The sequence below is a fragment of the Marmota marmota genome, unplaced genomic scaffold, assembly GCF_001458135.2.
Source record: "Marmota marmota marmota unplaced genomic scaffold, marMar, whole genome shotgun sequence".
Lineage (NCBI taxonomy): Eukaryota > Metazoa > Chordata > Mammalia > Rodentia > Sciuridae > Marmota > Marmota marmota.
Window position 1 is genome coordinate 22263683 of NW_026000082.1, and position 18884 is coordinate 22282566.

General features: G+C 38.4%; 1 protein-coding gene across 4 annotated transcripts in view; it reads right to left on the minus strand.

Annotated features, from left to right (window-relative positions):
• Positions 1-18884, minus strand: part of Ccdc30 (coiled-coil domain containing 30) — a 134608-nt gene that overhangs the window by 55362 nt on the left and 60362 nt on the right. For all 4 annotated transcript variants that reach the window (XM_048815614.1, XM_048815612.1, XM_048815613.1 and 1 more), the window contains one exon: positions 8093-8272. In XM_048815614.1, coding sequence (XP_048671571.1) covers positions 8093-8272 — 180 coding nt within the window. The remainder of the gene's footprint in view (positions 1-8092; positions 8273-18884) is intronic.

The window sequence follows — 18884 nt, forward strand, 5'->3', positions numbered from 1 at the left end:
AGGAAGGAAGGAAGGAAGGAAGGAAGGGAGGGAGGGAGGGAGGGAGGGAGAAGGGTCCAGACACGTAGGAAACACCTAGTAAGAGTTAGCTGTTGTTATTCAAGGTACTGACAGCCTCTTCCTGGCGCAGTGGCAAATGCTTGCAATACACACTCTATAATTCCTCTGCCACGCTCTTCCTAGAGAAATGCGTACTTATGGATATTAGGACCCGTACATGAGAGTTCATAGTAGCATTCTTTAAAAAGTAGAAAGGTTAATCAGCTCTGTTCATTTATCACACTATTCAGGGAACGTCTTACATTAATTAGCTGAATGTATCTGAAAGGATCTTATACTCTGTCCAAGAGCAAAGTTTCTTGCATAAAAGCTACTCAGGGGTCCAGAGTGCACAACTTATGAGACCTCACCCGCCACCCCCGCCCCGTGCCCCATTTGCTTTAATTTCTGAAGACCAGAGCGATGTCATCTTTAAAAATGTTAATGACCATGTAAAAATGATCAAACATTTTATTAAACAGAATAGAAATGAATGTATGTAGCAATGGAGAAATTATATCCTAAGATCAAAATGCTGCCATATCATTGGTGAGTTTTATATAGGTCAACAGGAAAAATATCATAAGCTTGTCTCTTTGATATCACTCAAAAGAAAATTTTAGATCAAGTTTTAATAAGTTACTTATTTTCCCAGTGAAAACTCCCTTTTCCTCTGCCAATCTAAACCACTTCACTCTCTCAATTTTTTTTTCCTTCATGCTCTCATTTCATTTTGGAGGACTGATATAGCTTTTGAAACATCACTGACAGGAACAAATCTATCAACTGTTGGCTTCTTCTCAAAAGGCCACTCGAACCCATTAGGAAGGCTGGAAGTTTCATTTCTAAGAACAACCTTGTCATGAAAAATCTCAGAGATAAATCCAATGAATGGGTAAGAAGAAGGAAATCAAAGAAAAGAAGAATTGGAATATTTGGTGTATTGGATTGATTCAAAAGCATGAAGCCTAAGCTTCTCATTGTCAATAAAGAGAATGTGAGACATTTCACAATAAATATATTATTCATTGACTTCACAGGCCAAGAAAGCTAAAGGCCCTGGGTCCTGATGAATGGATTATCAGTGATAGAGCCAACACTTAGCATTTTGATAATGCTGGTAATAATGAAAGAAGACAACATTGGCTTCCTTAGTAAAAATAGGATCCAGTACAATGTCTCAGTGTTAGTAGTGGCAGAGTGACACTCTGCCTGAAGTTCTGCAAGCCTAAAACATTCCTTTTAATATATCCACAGTAGAAGCATGCACAGTGTCCATAAGTCATACAAAAAAACATGTAAATTGTGGTGTTTTCTCATAGTGAAATACTACACTGCAAAGAAAAAATGAATGGACAATAGCTAAATACCATAACACGGATGAATCTCGCAAACAAAACTGATACAAGATTAATAGATATAAGGTGAACATACTGATTATATTTGTAAAACATTTAAAAATAGGCAGGGGCTGGGGAGGTAGCTTAGTGGTAGAGCACTTGTCTTCATGCATGAGACCCTGAGTTTGGTCTCCAGCACTGAAAAAACAAGGGAGGGGGGGAAACTTATCTATACTGTGTGGGAGTCATACACAGGTGGCAAGACCATAAAGTAATGTAAATGAGTTATTACCAAAAATTAGTGCTGAAGTGGGAAGGGAGGGGATCATGATGGGAAAGGTACACAGGCCATGGTGTACACGAGCATTGTTCTATTTCTTGTCCTGGGTGGTGGTTACATGGATATTCATCTTGTAACCATGTAATATACAGTTTTACATTTACATTTTATACACTTTCTGAGTGTTAGATCCCACAATAAAATGGTTTAAAGGAAATACACTGGTATTCTGATTTCTTAGCCTTGTAAGTATCCCCAACATCACCTAGAGAACCAGAGTTTGATGATCTCTGGGTGGATTTTAAGAAGTGACCCTTTGGGGCTGGGGATGTGGCTCAAGCGGTAGTGCGCTCGCCTGGCATGTGTGTGGCTCAGGTTCGATCCTCAGCACCACATACAAACAAAGATGTTGTGTCCGCTAAAAACTAAAAAATAAATATTAAAATTCTCTCTCTCTCTAAAAAAAAAAAGAAAGAAAGAAAGAAAAAAAAAAGTGAGCCTTGGGACTGGGGCTGCAGCTCTAGTGGTTGATGGGAGAGCACTTGTCCAGCACACGCAAGGCCCTGCCTTTAATCCCCAGGCTGCAACACCAGCAACAACAACAACAACAACAACAACAGAAGGGAGGAGGAGGAGGGGCCTAAATGTGCAAAGCTGAGGTTCCAGAGTGACTCCCAACTGGGGAGAGTTACAATGTGGAAAGACGAGTCTATACCGTAAAGAGGGAAACAGACCTGGGTGCAGATTTGGGCTCCACAATTTATTAGCTTTGCCACCTTGAACAGTTTCCTCATCTGCAAAACAGTTTCCTTGCCTGTAGGTATGTGGGGAGGTTTATAAGAGATTAGGTGGACAGGCTGTCAATACAAGGTAGTTATTGTATATAATACTACTGAGATGCCTGGCACCATGAGGGAGATTTGAAACAAAGCAAAAAATATCTTCTTGCTTTACCAAGGTCTCACCGAGAGCTCTTCACTCCTGTTCATTGATTCTACAAATATTTACAGGGCATTAATCATAAGTAAGACATCATGACCTATGTAATTCTGGCCATTGTACCTTAAGGAAGAAATACTACTCTTTGAATATGTTCAGAATTGAATTTTTAAAATGATCTAAGAAACATGTTTAAAGGAAAGGTGAGAATACAAGGAAATGTGATAAAGATTTAGAATTAAGAACTACATACCAACAAAGCCTTGAGGAAATATGATCAATATTTAAAAACTCACTGTAATCCCAGCTACTTGGGAGGCTGAGGTAGGAGGATTGCAAGTTTGAAGACAGCTTCAGTGATTTATCAAGTCCCTAAGCAACTTAGTGAGACCTTGTCTCAAAATTAAAGATAAAGCAGTAAAAGCTCCCCTGGATTTAATCCTTGGTGTGTGTGCACATGTGTGCATGCATACACACTCACACACACACACATACACACACACACAAACACATACTTAAAAACTCATGAGGAAGATGAGGTGTAGCTCAGTGGTGTAGCACATGTCTAGCATACATGGGGCCCTGGGTTTGATCACTAGTGTCAAAAACTTAGCCTCCTGAGGTAGCTGGGATTACAGGCGTGTACCACTGCACCTGGCTCAAACATTTTTTTTTAATTTATTTTTTTGGTACCAGAGAAGGAACCTAAGAGTTCTTAACCACTGGGAAGCACCCCCAGCCCTTTTTAAATTTTTTTATTTTGAGGCAGGGTCTCACTAAGTTGCTGAGGCTGACTTAGCAAGAGTTTAATAAACACTAAGTTTTTAATATATATTTAGACTTGAACCATATTTTACATGGTGGTTCATTTTGAATATTTATGTGATTCATAAAACTTTAGATGAATCTGCGCATGGCTTGTCTTGTTTTTAGACAAGCATGTTTGGGGGCTGTCCTCCTAACTTCTTGGTGCTCTTCTGTTAGGAAGAACAATTTTGCCATCCCATGAATTTTACCTTGGCGTAGTTGGCCTTTTAATTAAACCAATAATAATGAATACATCTATTAGGGATAAATAAATCTAGTGATAAAAAAAAGTAGGGCAGGACAAGCAGGGTTTTGGCTCAGGTCATTGAGGTTTAGTAAGCACTAAAAATTTTAGATAATGACTTTAAAAGATTGTGTAACTTTGGGCCCACATCTACAGTCTCAGCAACTCTGGAGGCTGAGGCAGGAGGATTGCACATTCATAGTGAGACCCTGTTTCAAAACAAAGAAGGAAAAGGGGTGAGAATGTAGTTTAGTGGTAGCATGCCCCTGGTTCACTGCCCAATATTGCAAAAAAAAAGAAAGAAAAAAAAAAAGAAAGAAAAAGATTGTGTAACTTTAAAACTTTATTTTTGTTGAGAACTGGAGGAGAGGCCCATCCGCCACACTGTGGCCCAGAGTTCCAAAGGAGAAGCTCGCCCAGCGCCTGGAGATACGTGGTGAGCCACCCCCACTCTGAGGTTCCTTATTCACCAAAGCATGGCTCCAGCCAAACATCAGAAAATATATAGGCTTGAGGCTGTCACTGCCACGAAACTGGGATATCACCGCTTCTATCAAGAGACAACAATATGGACCTGGTAAGACGTCACCAAGGTCCCTGTGGGCCTGGCTGCACCAGAGGTTTCTCTACTAGGGGTGCTCAACACCCCCCCCCCCACTTCTGCAACTTTTTGTGCTATAAAACTGCGCTTCTAGAGAGCTGGAGTATTGTCTTTTAACCAACGGATTTCAGGAGAGACAGTCGCGGCTGGTCTGAACTGTTGGTTGAACTGTTGGTTCAACAGTCCCAATGGTTATCCTGTTGCTGATGTAACAGGGAGTCTTGCATGGGATTGCCTATCTCTTGTTTCTCCTACTAACAGCCAACAGCCAACTTCTTATGATTACCCTCTCACTTGTCATATAATCTAATACCCTCCATATTCTCCTTCAGTCCCCCTTTCTACCGTTAGAAACTGCAAACCATTACGCAAACTTATTGACTATAAGGTAGAAGATAACTGAACTCATCACTTCTGATTATAGTGACAAAACTTTAAATGTAAAAACAGAAGCTGACTGATATATGGCTGCATGTTGGGTACATTGAGTGCTGTAATATTGATCTCTCCCTTAAAAGTGAGGTATTGGTAACCTACAGGGACACTATAAGACAATAGGGCAGAAGCTGTAATACCTGGGACCTACACTGCAAGAGAGGAAGACTCATAGACATCATGAAAAAACAAGGGAGGAAAGTTCCTCAAACAAACCAAGATACCACAACAATAGAATCCACAGATCGCGCAGTAGGTGAAATGTCAGAGAAGGAGTTCAGAATATGCATAACTGAAATGATTTGGGAATTAAAGAACAACCTAAGTGAGCAGATACAGACAAAAATCGATCACTCCAACAAAGAGATAAGAGAGCAAATACAGGTGACCATTGATCACACCAACAAAGAGATAAGAGAGAAAATATAGGATGCAAGAGATAGAGATACTGAAAGAGATAGAGATACTGGAAAAAAAAAAACAAGCAGAAATCCTTGAAATGAAAGAAACAATAAGCCAATTAAAAAAGTCAATAGATGGGCTGGGGATGTGGCTCTAGTGGTAGCGCGCTCGCCTGGCATGCGTGCGGCCTGGGTTCGATCCTCAGCACCACATACAAACAAAGATGTTGTGTCCGCCGAAAACTGAAAAATAAATATTTTTTAAAAAGTCAATAGATAACATCACCAATAGATTTGATCACTTGGAAGACAGAACCTCAGATAATGAAGACAAAGTATACAATATTGAAAATAAAGTTGACCTCACAGTGAAGATAGTAAGAAACCATGAACAGAATATCCAAGAATTATGGGATATCATCAAAAGACCAAATTTAAGATTTATTGGGATAGGAAGGTTCAGAAGTTCAAATCAAAGGAATACACAATCTCTTCAATGAAATAATAGCAGAAAATTTCCAAAGTATAAAGAATGAACTGGAAAATCAAATACAAGAGGCCTATAGGACACCAAATGTACAGAATTACAACAGATCTACATCAAGACACATTGTAATGAAAGTGTCTAGCATACAGAATAGGATAGAATTTTAAAGGCTGCAAGAGAGAAAAATCAGATCACCTATAAGGGAAGACCAATTCAGATCTCAGCAGATTTTTCAACCCAGACTCTCAAAGCGAGAAGATCCTGGAACAACATATACCAAGCTGTAAAAGATAATGGATGCCAACCAAGAATCTTTTATCCATCAAAATTAAGCTTCAAATTTTATGATGAAATAAAAACTTTCCATGATAAACAAAAGCTAAAAGAATTTACAGCAAGAAAGCCTGCACTTTAGAACATTCTTGGCATAATATTCCACGAGGAGGAAATGAAAAACAACAATGAAAATGTGCAAAGGGAAGAACTACAATAAAGGAAAAGCCAACCAGAGGAGAAACCAAATCAAGCTAAATACTAAAAATAAACAAAAATGAGCAGTAATGGGGCTGGGGTTATAGCTCGGTGGTAGAGCGCTTGCCTCGCACTTGTGAGGTACTAGGTTCAATCCTCAGCACCACATAAAAAATAAATAAAATAAATAAAGATATTTTTAAAAATGACCAGTAATAAAATTCATGTCTCTTTCAACCCTTTTTGATAAACTTTTACACGTAAAAATTTTAACTATAATATCATCTAATTTTTCAGGTTTTGTATTTTTTTTTGTTTTCCATTTCTTTTCACAAAGTTATGCAAATATTTTCTTTAAAAGTTTTACCATTTTATACATTATATTTTAATATATAATTAATCTGGTATGTATATATATACATTGCCTGTGATATGAGATGAGGTATATTTTATTCTTTTTTAAAAAAATGTTTATTTTTTTTGTTGTAGTTGGACACAGTATCTTTATTTTATTTATTTTTATGTGGTGCTGAGGATTGAACCCAGGGCCTTGAATGTGCTAGGTGAGTACTCCACTGCTGAGCCATAATCCCAGCCCCATATTTTACTCTTATAATTAAAAATCCATTGTTCAAGATTCAAGGATGAAAAAGATCCATCAGAGTAAAAATTGTTTAAGGTATTTATAAAAGTAAGGGCAAGGTTGAGGGAAACTAACAAATTTTGTGAAGCACCTTTCCTACCATAGACTTGAAGAGGTAGGAGGTAAAAGAAGAGAGAGCCATTATGAAAAACTTGTAGGAGAAGGTGACCTAACTGAAGTTATTCCCACCAAAAGCATGTAGAAAACAACTCACAGTTTATTAGATTCTTATAGGGAGGAATAAAACACCTCCCTCTACTCTTGTATATTCTAAGTTCATCTCTTTAGTGTCCCTTTCTGATGGAATTCAACCAGAAACCACATAACATATGGTTATGCTACCGTATATGTCTCATCAAAAGGTGAAAGATGGAGAAAGGAGCCAATATGGCAGCCATTGGTTACATGAGAGACTACTGAGTATTTGAAATGTGTCTAGTCTGAATGGAGGGGTGCTATGTGTTAAATAGACATTAGATGCCAAAGAATTACCAGGACAAAGAAAATGAACATTAAATATCTTACTAACAATTATTTTTTTTGCAAATTATGTTGGTAATCCATTGGGTTAAATAAAAATACATTAAAATTAATTTCTCCATTTGTTTTAAAAAAAGAAGTAAAGAAGAACAAGGTTATACATTCTGTAACTTCACTGTAGTACTATATATCCATATTTTTATGTTGTCATTTTTTAATATTTGTGTTATCAAAATTCATATAACTATAAAACTAAATAGGGCAAATTGTGCCATATATAAATTATATCTCAGCAAACGTGACTTTAAAAAGAAATCTAGTTCATGAAGTGTTTTAATAGTATTGAGCACATACTAACCACCTGATAAATAATGGTTATTATTATGATTCATTAAAACAACCAGCATTAAACTGTTTCATAGTGGGGTAGGGAGGGGGAGCATGGGAGGAATAGTTGAATTCTAGATAGGGCAGAGGGGTGGGAAGGGAAGGGAGGGGGCAGGGGGTACAAATGATGGTGGAATGTGATGGTCATCATTATCCAAAGTACGTGTATGAAGACATGAAAGTGTGAATATACTGAGTATACAACCAGAGATGAAAAATTGTGCTCTATATATGTAATACGAATTGTAATACATACCATTGTCATATATAACAAATCAGAATAAAAAAATAAAGAAAAAAACCCTTTTTTAAAATTTGCAGATTGCTAGCATATATACCCTTTCAGCAGCAGAGAAATGACGGTGCTCTGTCTTATTTAGTAGGTAACAGTTAAAGGAGGAAGTTACTAGATAGTTTACATTGTCCATCCATCGTCATGGTGGACCCTATCATGTATTATAATGTTGAGGGATTTTCATTCCTATGTTCCCAGGGTCAGCTGAGACCCTTCAATAAAGGACATTCCGGCTAGAGTTACCTTGATGATTTCTTCCTGAAGCAAGCTATTATGCTGCTTTAAATCCAAGTTCTTTTCTCGCTCATATCGAAGCTCTTTTTCAGCAGAGTTGAAAAGAATTTGGAGGCGATGCAAATTCTTGCGAAGTTGTTGTACTTCCTCTAGCGGCTCGCATTTTATTTTTTCTCCAGATGACAGATACTAAAGTAAACATTTAGAAAGAGAGTCAGGTCTGAAAGAATGTTGGTAAAACACCAGTTCAAGCTTTTAGATCAAAATTGTTAGAATATCATTAATATGTAAATGGTTTTGGAGTCAGTTTACCTACAACAAATTGCTCTTTTACAGTTATGGCTACTTGGTAGTATTTATGTGATTTCATAACTGTTCAGTAGAGAGAAAATATCAGACGAATTATGGGAATAAAAATTGTTAGGCATACACAATTAACCTCATTTTTTTGTGTCAGTGAAGGGAAAAGAGAAGCATGGGTGATTTTGGAGTAAAACCCCCCTTTAAATGAAGAGCTCAGAATTAATTTGGTGGGGGGGGGATGAGGTTTGAACCCAGGGGTGGTTGGTTAGTCACTAAGTCACTCCCTAGCCTATTTATTTATTTATTTATTTGAGACAGGGTCTTGCTAAGTAGCTCAGGGCCATCCTAAATTACTGAAGCTGGTTTTGAACTTGTGATCCTCCTGCCACAGCCTCCTGAGCTGCTGGAATTACAGGCATGCACCACCACATCTGACTCAGAGTTAATATGTGAAGTAGAGTGTGAGCATATATGTGCATGGGAGTGAGTGCACATGGGTCTGGCAAGAAGAAAGAAAATTTAGCCAAAGGCCTTCTGCTTCTAGCTTTCTTCATCTCTTCATTTTTGCTACCTGATGATTCTTCTCCAGTTTCTACTCAACAGCAAGGCACTCTTTGGAAGTTGAGGAGTATCTACAGTATATAGCACTTACATCTTATTACCTTCGTCCTTTCACCTGTTGATGGACACTTAGTTGATTCTATAACATGGCTATCATGAATAACGCTACAATAAAATGGGAGTGCAGATGTCTCCTTAACATACTAATTTCAAGTGTCTTGGATAATATGCTCAGAAGTGGAACTGTTGGATCATATGATAAACTTTTAATTTTTTGAGGAACCTTTATAGTTCCCCCTTCTCCATACCTTTGCCAACAAATATTCTGGTTTTTTTTTTTTTTAATAATAGTTTCTTTTTTTGTGTGGGGGTGGGTACTGGAGATTTAACCCAGCGGTGCTTTACCAGTGAGCCACATCCCCAGCCCTTTTGTGTTTTATTTTGAGACAGAGTCTCACTTAAGTTGTTTAAGACCTTGCTAAGTTGTTGAGGCTGGCTTTTTTTTTTTTTAAATCAGGTTTGTTTTAACCTTCATTTCAAACTAAATAAACATTCATGGCAAGTTTGGGTTTCTGAATGAATTTATTTCCTTATTTTAACCATTCAAAAGTTTAAAACAAATGCTGGCTATGAATTCGTTAAATGAAAGACTAAAGTATACTAGTGGGAGTTTTGTTATATTTGAGACATACAGAAATGGCTTGATGATTGGCATAATGTTTTGATTTGTATCTGAAATGTCTTCCAAAGGCCATCTGCTTGGTCACCAGCCTGTGGCACTATTGGGAAGTGGGAAACCTTTATGGGGTGGGAACTAGTTGGAGGAAGTCATTGTGGGCTTGCTGCTGCAGAAGAGTAACTTGGGACCCTGACCCTTCCCGCCTCTCTCGATTTCTCTGGTCACCATGAGCTGAGCAGCTTTGCTCCACCATATGCTCCCTGGCATGCTCTGAGGCTGGCTTTGAACTTGCGATCCTCCTGTCTCAGCCCCCCAAGCCGCTGGGATTATAAGCATGTGCCCAGCGCCCAGCTACTTGTTGGCCTTTTTTATGCTTTCCTTTTGACAAATTGTCTATTTAGATCCTTTGTCCATTTTAAAATTGGATTGTTTCTTTTCTTGCTATTGAGTTGAGTTCCTTATTTTGGATATTAACCCTTTATTAGCTGTGTGGCTTGAAAATATTTTCTTTCAATCCCTAGATTATATCTACACTGTGTTGATTGTTTGTTTCCATTGCTATATAGAATTTTTAGTCTGATGTAATCTTATTTGTCAAGTTTTGCTTTTCTTACCTGTGCTTTTGGGGTCATAGCCAGAAACTCTTTGCCAAGACCTCCGTGTCAAACTTTTCCCCTAAGTGTCCATCAGTTGACAAATGTGGTATATATAAACAAATGACATGGAGAGCTATTTACCTTTAAAACAGAGGGAAATCCTTACACTTGCCACAACAAGGATGAACTTGGAGGATATTATGCTAAGTAAAGGGAGCCAGCACAAAAAGAGAAATATTGCATGATCTCACTTATATGTGGAATCTAAAAAAAAAAAAAAAGTTGAACCCACAGAAGCAGAGAGAACAGTGCTTGATAGAGGCTGGGAGCGGTGGTTGATGTGGATGGGTGGACCATCACACTCTGATTACAAACACCAACCATCTCATTAAGTCCAGTGATTCTGACTTCCTGCTCATCAAGATCACTCAGATTCAGAACTATCTTTCTTAGTTTTCTACAGGAAGAAAATACATCTAAACATATTTTAAATCAATTATGGAAAAATAATTGGTATCCTGATTTGATACAGTATCCTTTAAAGTTTAATTTGAGTCCATCCTTCAGACATGGATCTGTGTCCTAGGTGGGCTAAAATATCATGATTCACCAAGATAATCAGTTACCCTAGTAGTCAGCTGGCTAGCCTTTTGTGGGAAATAAGTTTGAACTGTGCACCTTGGACTTTTCTGCAGGTGGAAGCAAATGATGTAGCAGTTAAAAAAATCAAGCTCTGGAGGAGGAAGACCTGGGTTCCCCAGCCCCCTAATAGGCACATTATTTGCACTCTCTAAAGCCTCAGTTTTCTTATTTATGTGGTTGCAGCAATAATATTCTTGTCCCATTATATTGCTTAATTTACACAGGGCATAGTGCCTAGAGCATAGTAAATACTCAAAGTGTTAGGGAAAAGGTTAAGCTAGATTTTAAGCCTGTACAATTAAGGTAATAAATTCTGCTTCCAACTTGTCTCAAGAATATTGGGAAAGTAATACCTAGAATTTGGTTACGTGGTGACCCCACCTGCAGTGGATTTAAACAGCAGAAACGAAGCCCCCAAAGACCATCAACAGCCACAAATGATATCACAAAATACTTATAAACAATACAATGCAAATACTCGGTCATGGAAGAGACTCTCGTGGCTCTTTTTCTGTGTTTACTTGTCTGTGAAGATTCTTAAGTTTGATATCTGGCTCAGCCCATTGTTGCTTAAACGTGTAGGTTATGAGGATTTAGAAGACACAGCAAGGTACTAGATACTATAATCTGACAAAGGGGTGAAGACCAATCCCCCACTCCACAGAGAAGAATAATTTCTAAGTGTCAGTTTGTCAAATAACTCTATGTACATAAGGATCCGAAATTATCACTGTATAGAAATGGCAAGAACAAAATCTGTCCAGAATGTGTTTTCTCCCTTGTCTGCTTAAAGAAGTAAATGAAATAATGTGTACAGCAGTTGCTTTGGGAAATGTTGAGTTCAAAACATCTATTGTGATTATTGTTGTATGTACCTTAGCACATGACCTGATACATCATAGATAATATTGGTTGAATAAATGAGTAACAACAATTTCAACTTCCTTGAATAATTCATGGTCAATATTATAGGAAAAATATGACTGAACTCTGAGAGAATACAGCAAAACCCTAAAGGCTATGTTGTATATGATTTGCCCTTCTACAGAGTAACTATTCTCCCAAGTTTCCATAGGACTTGAATACATTTCATAATTTTTCACCTCCTCAGTGGTGTTGAGAAGTAGATGTTTCAAATAATAGGAAAGGGTAAATTAGAGAAAATTAATAAATTAACCAGGCATCACTTTTCATACTCTAAAGGCACACTGATCTTTCAAATTCCTAAGGAAAGATTTTATAATCTTTGTGAGTACAGTTCAGCCTCTGCTTAAGCCTCGACAGTGGCCCTGTATTCTATAAAGGACTTTCTGGGAGATATAAAATACTTGAACACTTCATGTCATACTCCTCTTTGTCACGACCTGATACATCATAGATAATATTGGTTGAATAAATGAGTATGAGTCATAAATCATAAATAAATAAATGAGTCATAAATCCAGTGACTCCATTTCCTTTCAAATATGGATTGGAATCTCCTTTCAGGTATACAATCTGTGTTTCTGTGACATGCCTAGTTTTCAGACTCTGGATCCAAATCTCTTTTCAATATATTTGTTTTTACTTTCTTCCAGGTATGTTTATTTTTAAATTTTTTGGTACTGAGGATTGAACCTGGGATGCTTTACCACTGAGCTAAATCCCCATACATCCCTAGCCCTTTTTATTTTTTATTTCAAGACAAGGGTCTATTTAAATTGCCAATTCTCCTGCCTCAGGCTCTCAAATTGCTAGGATTACAGGCATCCACCACTACACCGGGCTTGACTTTCTTTTTTAAAGTGTATACTCGAATCATTTTTCATTTATATATTTCATATATATTATCAGCCTTTGAAGGTGGTTTACTTATGGGCACAAAGGCTTTCCTCTGTGGATCTTGAAATAATTTCTGGAAAGGTGTACACAGGGCAATCTTAACTTGCACAGAAGTGACCTGTGAAAACTGAAGTATGGCTGGTAGTCACTCCTTTTATTTCTCCTGTAGGCAGAGCTACAGTGAACAGAAAAGGCCACACTTAAAATAATTCTGTGTGAGGCCTTTTGCCACTAAAATTAAGTACTTTGCACAATAAGCTACATATCAGGAATAGGAAAAGTGGCACATATCCTGCCACCCTGTATCCCACCTGTCCAGGGGTGAACAACTGGTCACATTGTTTTTCCTGTGAGCCTAGATGGAGCTTAAGAGCCCTTTAATGATGAAGTGGATCCACTGATGGGATTGAGGTTGAAGTTATAATATTGCTTAACAAATGCACATTAATGATGATGTTAAAAATGATGCTAGTCAGAGGAAGTGAAGCCATGAGGGCATGTGTTTATAGCACCTACCTGGATGCTACTGTCATCTGAACTATCCCCAGAGTTCTGACACTGAAGGAGGCTCTCATTCACATGGCTCGCCTCTTCTCCAAGCCTGACCACTTCCTTAGGCTTCATGGCCAACTGCTCTTCTTCATCTTTCGTATCTTGATTCTGTTGAGAGTCCTCCTCCTTCTGCCCCTCTTTTGGAAAAGTGCCCTCCTTTACTGACTCCTCTGGAATTTCCTTCAGCTTACTTTCTCCTATTTCGGGACTTGGTGCAAATATAACAATAAAAACTATCAAAATGCTTATCAATGTAGCAGAAAAGGGGAGGAAAAAAGTCTATAAGTCAAGAAAGTACTGCAAGCAAGATTTTTAAGCTGAATTCTATAGAAGAGTAGCAATGTTATTCTTACAAACTTCAAAAACAAAAGAGTTGCATTTTTTTTTCACTCACAATCAGGGAGTGGACCCATCATAAGTGTGTATGTGTGTGTGTGTGTGTGTGTGTGTATATATATATATATTTTTTTGGGGGGGGGCACTGGGGATTGAACTCAGGGGTACTTGCCCACTGAGCCACATCCCAAGCCCCATTTTGTATTTTATTTTGAGAAAGGGTCTCACCGAGTTGCTTAGCACCTCACTTTTGTTGAGGCTGGCTTTGAACTCATGATCCTCCTGCCTCAGCCTCCTAAACCATGGGATTACATGCGTGCCACCACACCTAGCATCATCATAGATTTTACAGCCAAACAACTAATGTGAATGAGTTTCATACTTTTTCAACTTTTAGTATTGCATTGGTCAGACACAATTTATAATGATTTTTTTTTAAAAAATAAGCATTTTAAAATGCTTTTAAAAAATGCTCCAGAAACCTTAGGCACCTGGGGCAGATACTAGTACTACTATAAGACACAGTCTCTGACCTAATGAGCTATTAATTGTGGCAAAGATAAGTAAACGAGTGATTAAATGAGTAGTAAGCACTCTGGGGCCTGGTGAATCACTAGGCACAAGCCAGACAATGTAGAAATATTCACTTGTGCGTACAGATATTGGGGAGAGGGTGTTGGTATAGTTGAGAACATGGAAAAACAAAGTGATTTCTCCTGACTTAGAGTTAGGAGACTTGGGACCTCATCCAAGTCCTGCTGATAAGTTGCTATGTATGTGACTGTGACAGAAATAGTCATTCTAATTCTCTTGGTCTCAAAGACATCATCTGTGAAAAAATAAAATTTAGCCAAATATCACTGGTTTTCAAACTTTCTCTCCCTTTCTGTCTTCCATCACTGGGGATTGAAACAAGGTACATTTTACCTCTGAGCTATACCCCTAGCCATTTTTTTTTTTTTTTTTGAGATGGGGTCTTGCTAAGGTGCTCAGGCTGGCCTCAAACTTGAGGTCCTCCTGCCTCAGTCTTCCAAGTAGCTGGGATTACTGGCATGTGTCACTATACCTAACTCAAACTTATTTTAGCTGTGGATTCTTTAAGTGAAATCTTAAGCAGAATCCCACCCAGGAAACAGACCAAAGTAGAGCTTCTCTGGCTGACATGGAAGCAGAAGGTCACAATCCCATTCATCTGTCTTGCTCATCTTTTTACAAGGTAATTTCTGAGGCCCTTCTTTAGTACTCTTGAAATTTTGGAAAGTAGGTTTAAAACTATTAGGTGAGACAATCTACAGGTCTCTTCTACTGTGAGATTCCAATACTCTATAACAGCACTATAAACAACAGAAAGCCAAGATGCAGTCCTTTACCTTAAAGGAGCTTAGAATCTAGCAAAAGAGACGCACTACGAAAGTCAGACGATCAGGCATACTGGGCAGCCTCTGTGTGACCATGTGGGAGTACCACCTTCTACACTGTTTCAGTTGAAGACTTTGGCTCATGGCTTTCGGTCACTTTCTTCACCCTCTTCCTGCCGCTGTCCTGGAAGATCCTATAGATCAGCCACCAATACCTTGGCAACACCTCCTGCGCCCCACCTACCTACCTGTGTGACCACAACATGGTGTGTATTGAGAGCAGCCACTTCACTGCCAAAACACCAAAACTCCATATCTGACCTCCAACTTTTTTCTTTTTCTGGGACTTGCTTTCAGTTCAATCATAAATGCTGTCAACTCTGTGTTTCTCTTTCTATCAGTTCTCTTTACTTGTTTCCTTCTTCAATACAGAGTCTGGAGTTCACTGTTTCAACCACTGTCTAAATAACATGGTCAGCTTTCTTAACCCATTGTCCTTCCACAGCACTCAGGGGGCAAAGCCTGAGCCCCAAGCAGATCCAGCTCCTTTCTGGTCTATCCTAAACCACTGGAGGTTGCTGAAAAAACAATATATACACTCAAAGACAGATGCTAAATTTAAGTTCCCTAGTCTCAACTTAGCCGTTAACACCACCTGTGGTAGCCAGTTGGCTTTCTCTTGTGTTCTCTCCAATGATTACTTCAAACTTTCCCCAGCTCTTAAAAATTCTGGTATTTCTATTCCTCTCTCATTCTCAGCAGACGTCTTTGCTCACTACTTCACAGAGGACACAGAAACTACGGAACAAATCTTTTGATTTTCTTTCGAGTAAAAAACTCATCTGCATCTCTATCTATTCTCTTTCTTGCTCCTGTGGAAATGGAGGAGGTGGCCCACCTTTTTCCCGGCTAAGGCCAGTCCCTTTGCTGATACTCTCAATTCTTAGCCTGTCATGTTAAGGACTCTTTTCCATCAGGATTTGAACATACATAAATTACCTCTTATGTCAACCTCAAATTTTCTTCTCCCTTTCAGAACTAAACTTTTGGGGCAGTATTGTCTACACACACTGTTCCCACTTCTTCATCTCCTGCTCATTCCTCGTTCACTCCATTCATCACCCCACAGGATGGAATCTAGAAAGCAATCTGTTTTCTACCCCTCACTGGGACTACTCTTATGTCTTCAGCCACTTTCTTATTGGTGAATTCAGTTGTCAACATCTGTTCCTCATTTTACTTGACATTTTGGCAGTACATGACACTATGTCTTTTTGAAACTATTGTCTTTTTGAAACACTCTTTAATCTAGACTCTGCAAAACACACTGTCTTGACTTTTCTTCTTCTCTGGCTGCTTATTTTCATTGTCTCAGTCACCTTTGCAGGGTACTCATTTTGTCTCCAATAGAGGTTTTCCTTAGGTTGTTTTAATCAGACAACCTCTGGGGTCATTTCATGCACTCATGTGACTTTTGCTACTATCAATTTGTTGGTGATTCCCCAATTTATCTCCACCCTAGGCTTTTCTCCTGAGTTCCACAAATCTATAAATCTGTGTATTGACTATCTCCAATCAGCTATCCCAAAGATACTTTAAAATTCATATATCAAAAATAACTTCTTTCCCTCTTCCTGCAAAATTGTTCCCTAAGTCAATGAATGACATAATCAGACCAGAAATTTAACTAATTTTAAGCCTCTTCTGTTTTTTTTTTTTTAAACTTTTAAATTTGCTCTAATTAGTTATACATGACAGGAGAATGCATTTTGACACATTGTACACAAATGGAACACAACTTCTCATTCCTGGCTGGACATGGTGCAGAGTCACCAGTAGTATAATCACACATGTTCATAGGGTAATAATGTCTGTGTCATTCTACCATCCTTCCCATCCCCACAGTCCCACCCCTCCTCGCACTCCCCTTTGCATAATGCAAAGTTCCTTCATTCTTCCCTATTCCCACCTCCACTATGGATCAGCATCCATTTATCAGAGAAAACATTTGGCCTTTGCTAACCTCCTCTCAATTCCCAAATCACAGTTTACTACACTCTCTTCCTCACCATGAATCCCTGAATCCTGTTGAGTTTACCTCCTCTGGGTGCCATCTGTTTCTACTCACCAGCATCAACATGGCTCACCTGGATGCTCATAACAGCCTCTTAACTGGTCTTGCCACCTTAATTTTTATACTAATAAATTTCTTTTACACACAGCAGGCAGAGTGATTTTTTTTTTCCTAATGCACAAAACGTCTTTATCTTCCTCATGCCAGTCAACCCTGTAGTAGTTTCCTATTGTCTAAACTACCCACAGGGCTGTGGGTGTAGCTCAGTGGTAGAGCACTTGCCTAGCATGTGTGAGGCCCTGGGTTCAGTGCCCAGTACCACAAGCAAACAACATGAACCCACCTCCCTAGGATAGGCATTCCTGTCCCTACATGATCAGGCAGGCCTCTGCCTACCTTTCCATTCTCATCAACTTTCTCCACCTCCTCTTTTCATATTCTAATTCATGAAGTCATTTTTAGAAGCACAAACAATCATACTTTCTTTTCTGTATGTCATTTGTTCTATTTTGTCAACTCCTTTTTTTTGGCTTGGCCTTTGATTAGTTGTACTTTGGCACCCACATTAAGTTTCACTTCCTTTAAGAATATTTTCTGATTCTTTAGCCTGAGCCAGTACCCCTGCTTTATGCCCCAAACATTCAATACTGCTTTGTGTAACTATCTTCCTCATCAGACTATGTGCACCATAAGGATAGGAATTATATTTTGTTTTTGTATCTTCAAATTACCTGGAACATGATAGATAGCACAATTTATTGTTCAATGTGATTGTGTTATGGACCTGACATAAGTAGAGGGGTGAGGCTGCAGGAAGTAAGCAGGAAGAGGGGAGAGGGAAGCCTATGTCTGATACACAGATTGCTGGTAGGCTTGGCATTTGGAAAGGGTTTGGACCAAAAGTCATGGAGGGTGGCAGCAAGAAGCTCTTTAGAGAGAAGCCCAGCACCTTTTTCCTGAAAGGCTTCCCCACTCACAGACAAATTAAGGCCCCAGTCTTGCCTAGTGTGGTGAGTATCCCTGCTAATTACCTCCAAATCAGCTGGGCAAATTTTTGTCAACTTTGACCATTAATGTCAAGTCTTCTGTGAAAAGTTTCATATTGATGTTTTCATCTCCATTGCTGCTTGCTCAACCAAGGCCACTATCCCTTCGACTGTGGCTTATATATTGTCTGTCTTCCATCTCTACTTCATCTAATATAGAAACACTGGGACAATCTCCCTCAAAATCCCTGTAATATACTGTTCCAGTGCTCACGAACTAGACTTTCTCGCTCCCTACAGCAAACCTAAATGCTGTAATCACCTTCTTGATTCTTTGCTTTTGTTAACACTATCCTCTTTTTCTCCACCAACTCTCCAATACATTCTTCCACTTGGCACATAAGTTTCCTGATTTTGAAAGTTAAAAGCAACTTTTAAGAGAGCATAAAATTCAATGGCCTGAAATGTCAAATGTCAAAACAATCTCTTTCTATTTTGGAACACTTATGAAGAAATAAATTTGGCTACAGCTGGGAGTATATTTCTCCAATTCAGGGATAAGTGCATCCTTATCCCTGAAGTAAACATTAATATCTATTATTTTCTTTCAATTATTTAGTTCTAGGTTTTTGGTAAGATAAAATAATTTGATTTTTATCTATTCATTTTTGTGCTAAAGCAGACTAGTTCATTTGCCCAAAGCCACAAAAATTTCTGTAAAAAGATAATTTTGGTGGAAAAATAGAAATACAAGAGTTAGGGGGAAAGATTAAACAAACAAATAAAAGAGAAAGTTTCTTAAAATTTAATTATCAGATATAATGTTAAATAAGAATAGCAAAAAAGGAAAAAAAAACACCTATGGAGAGTAAATCTTTTTTTTTTTTTTTTTG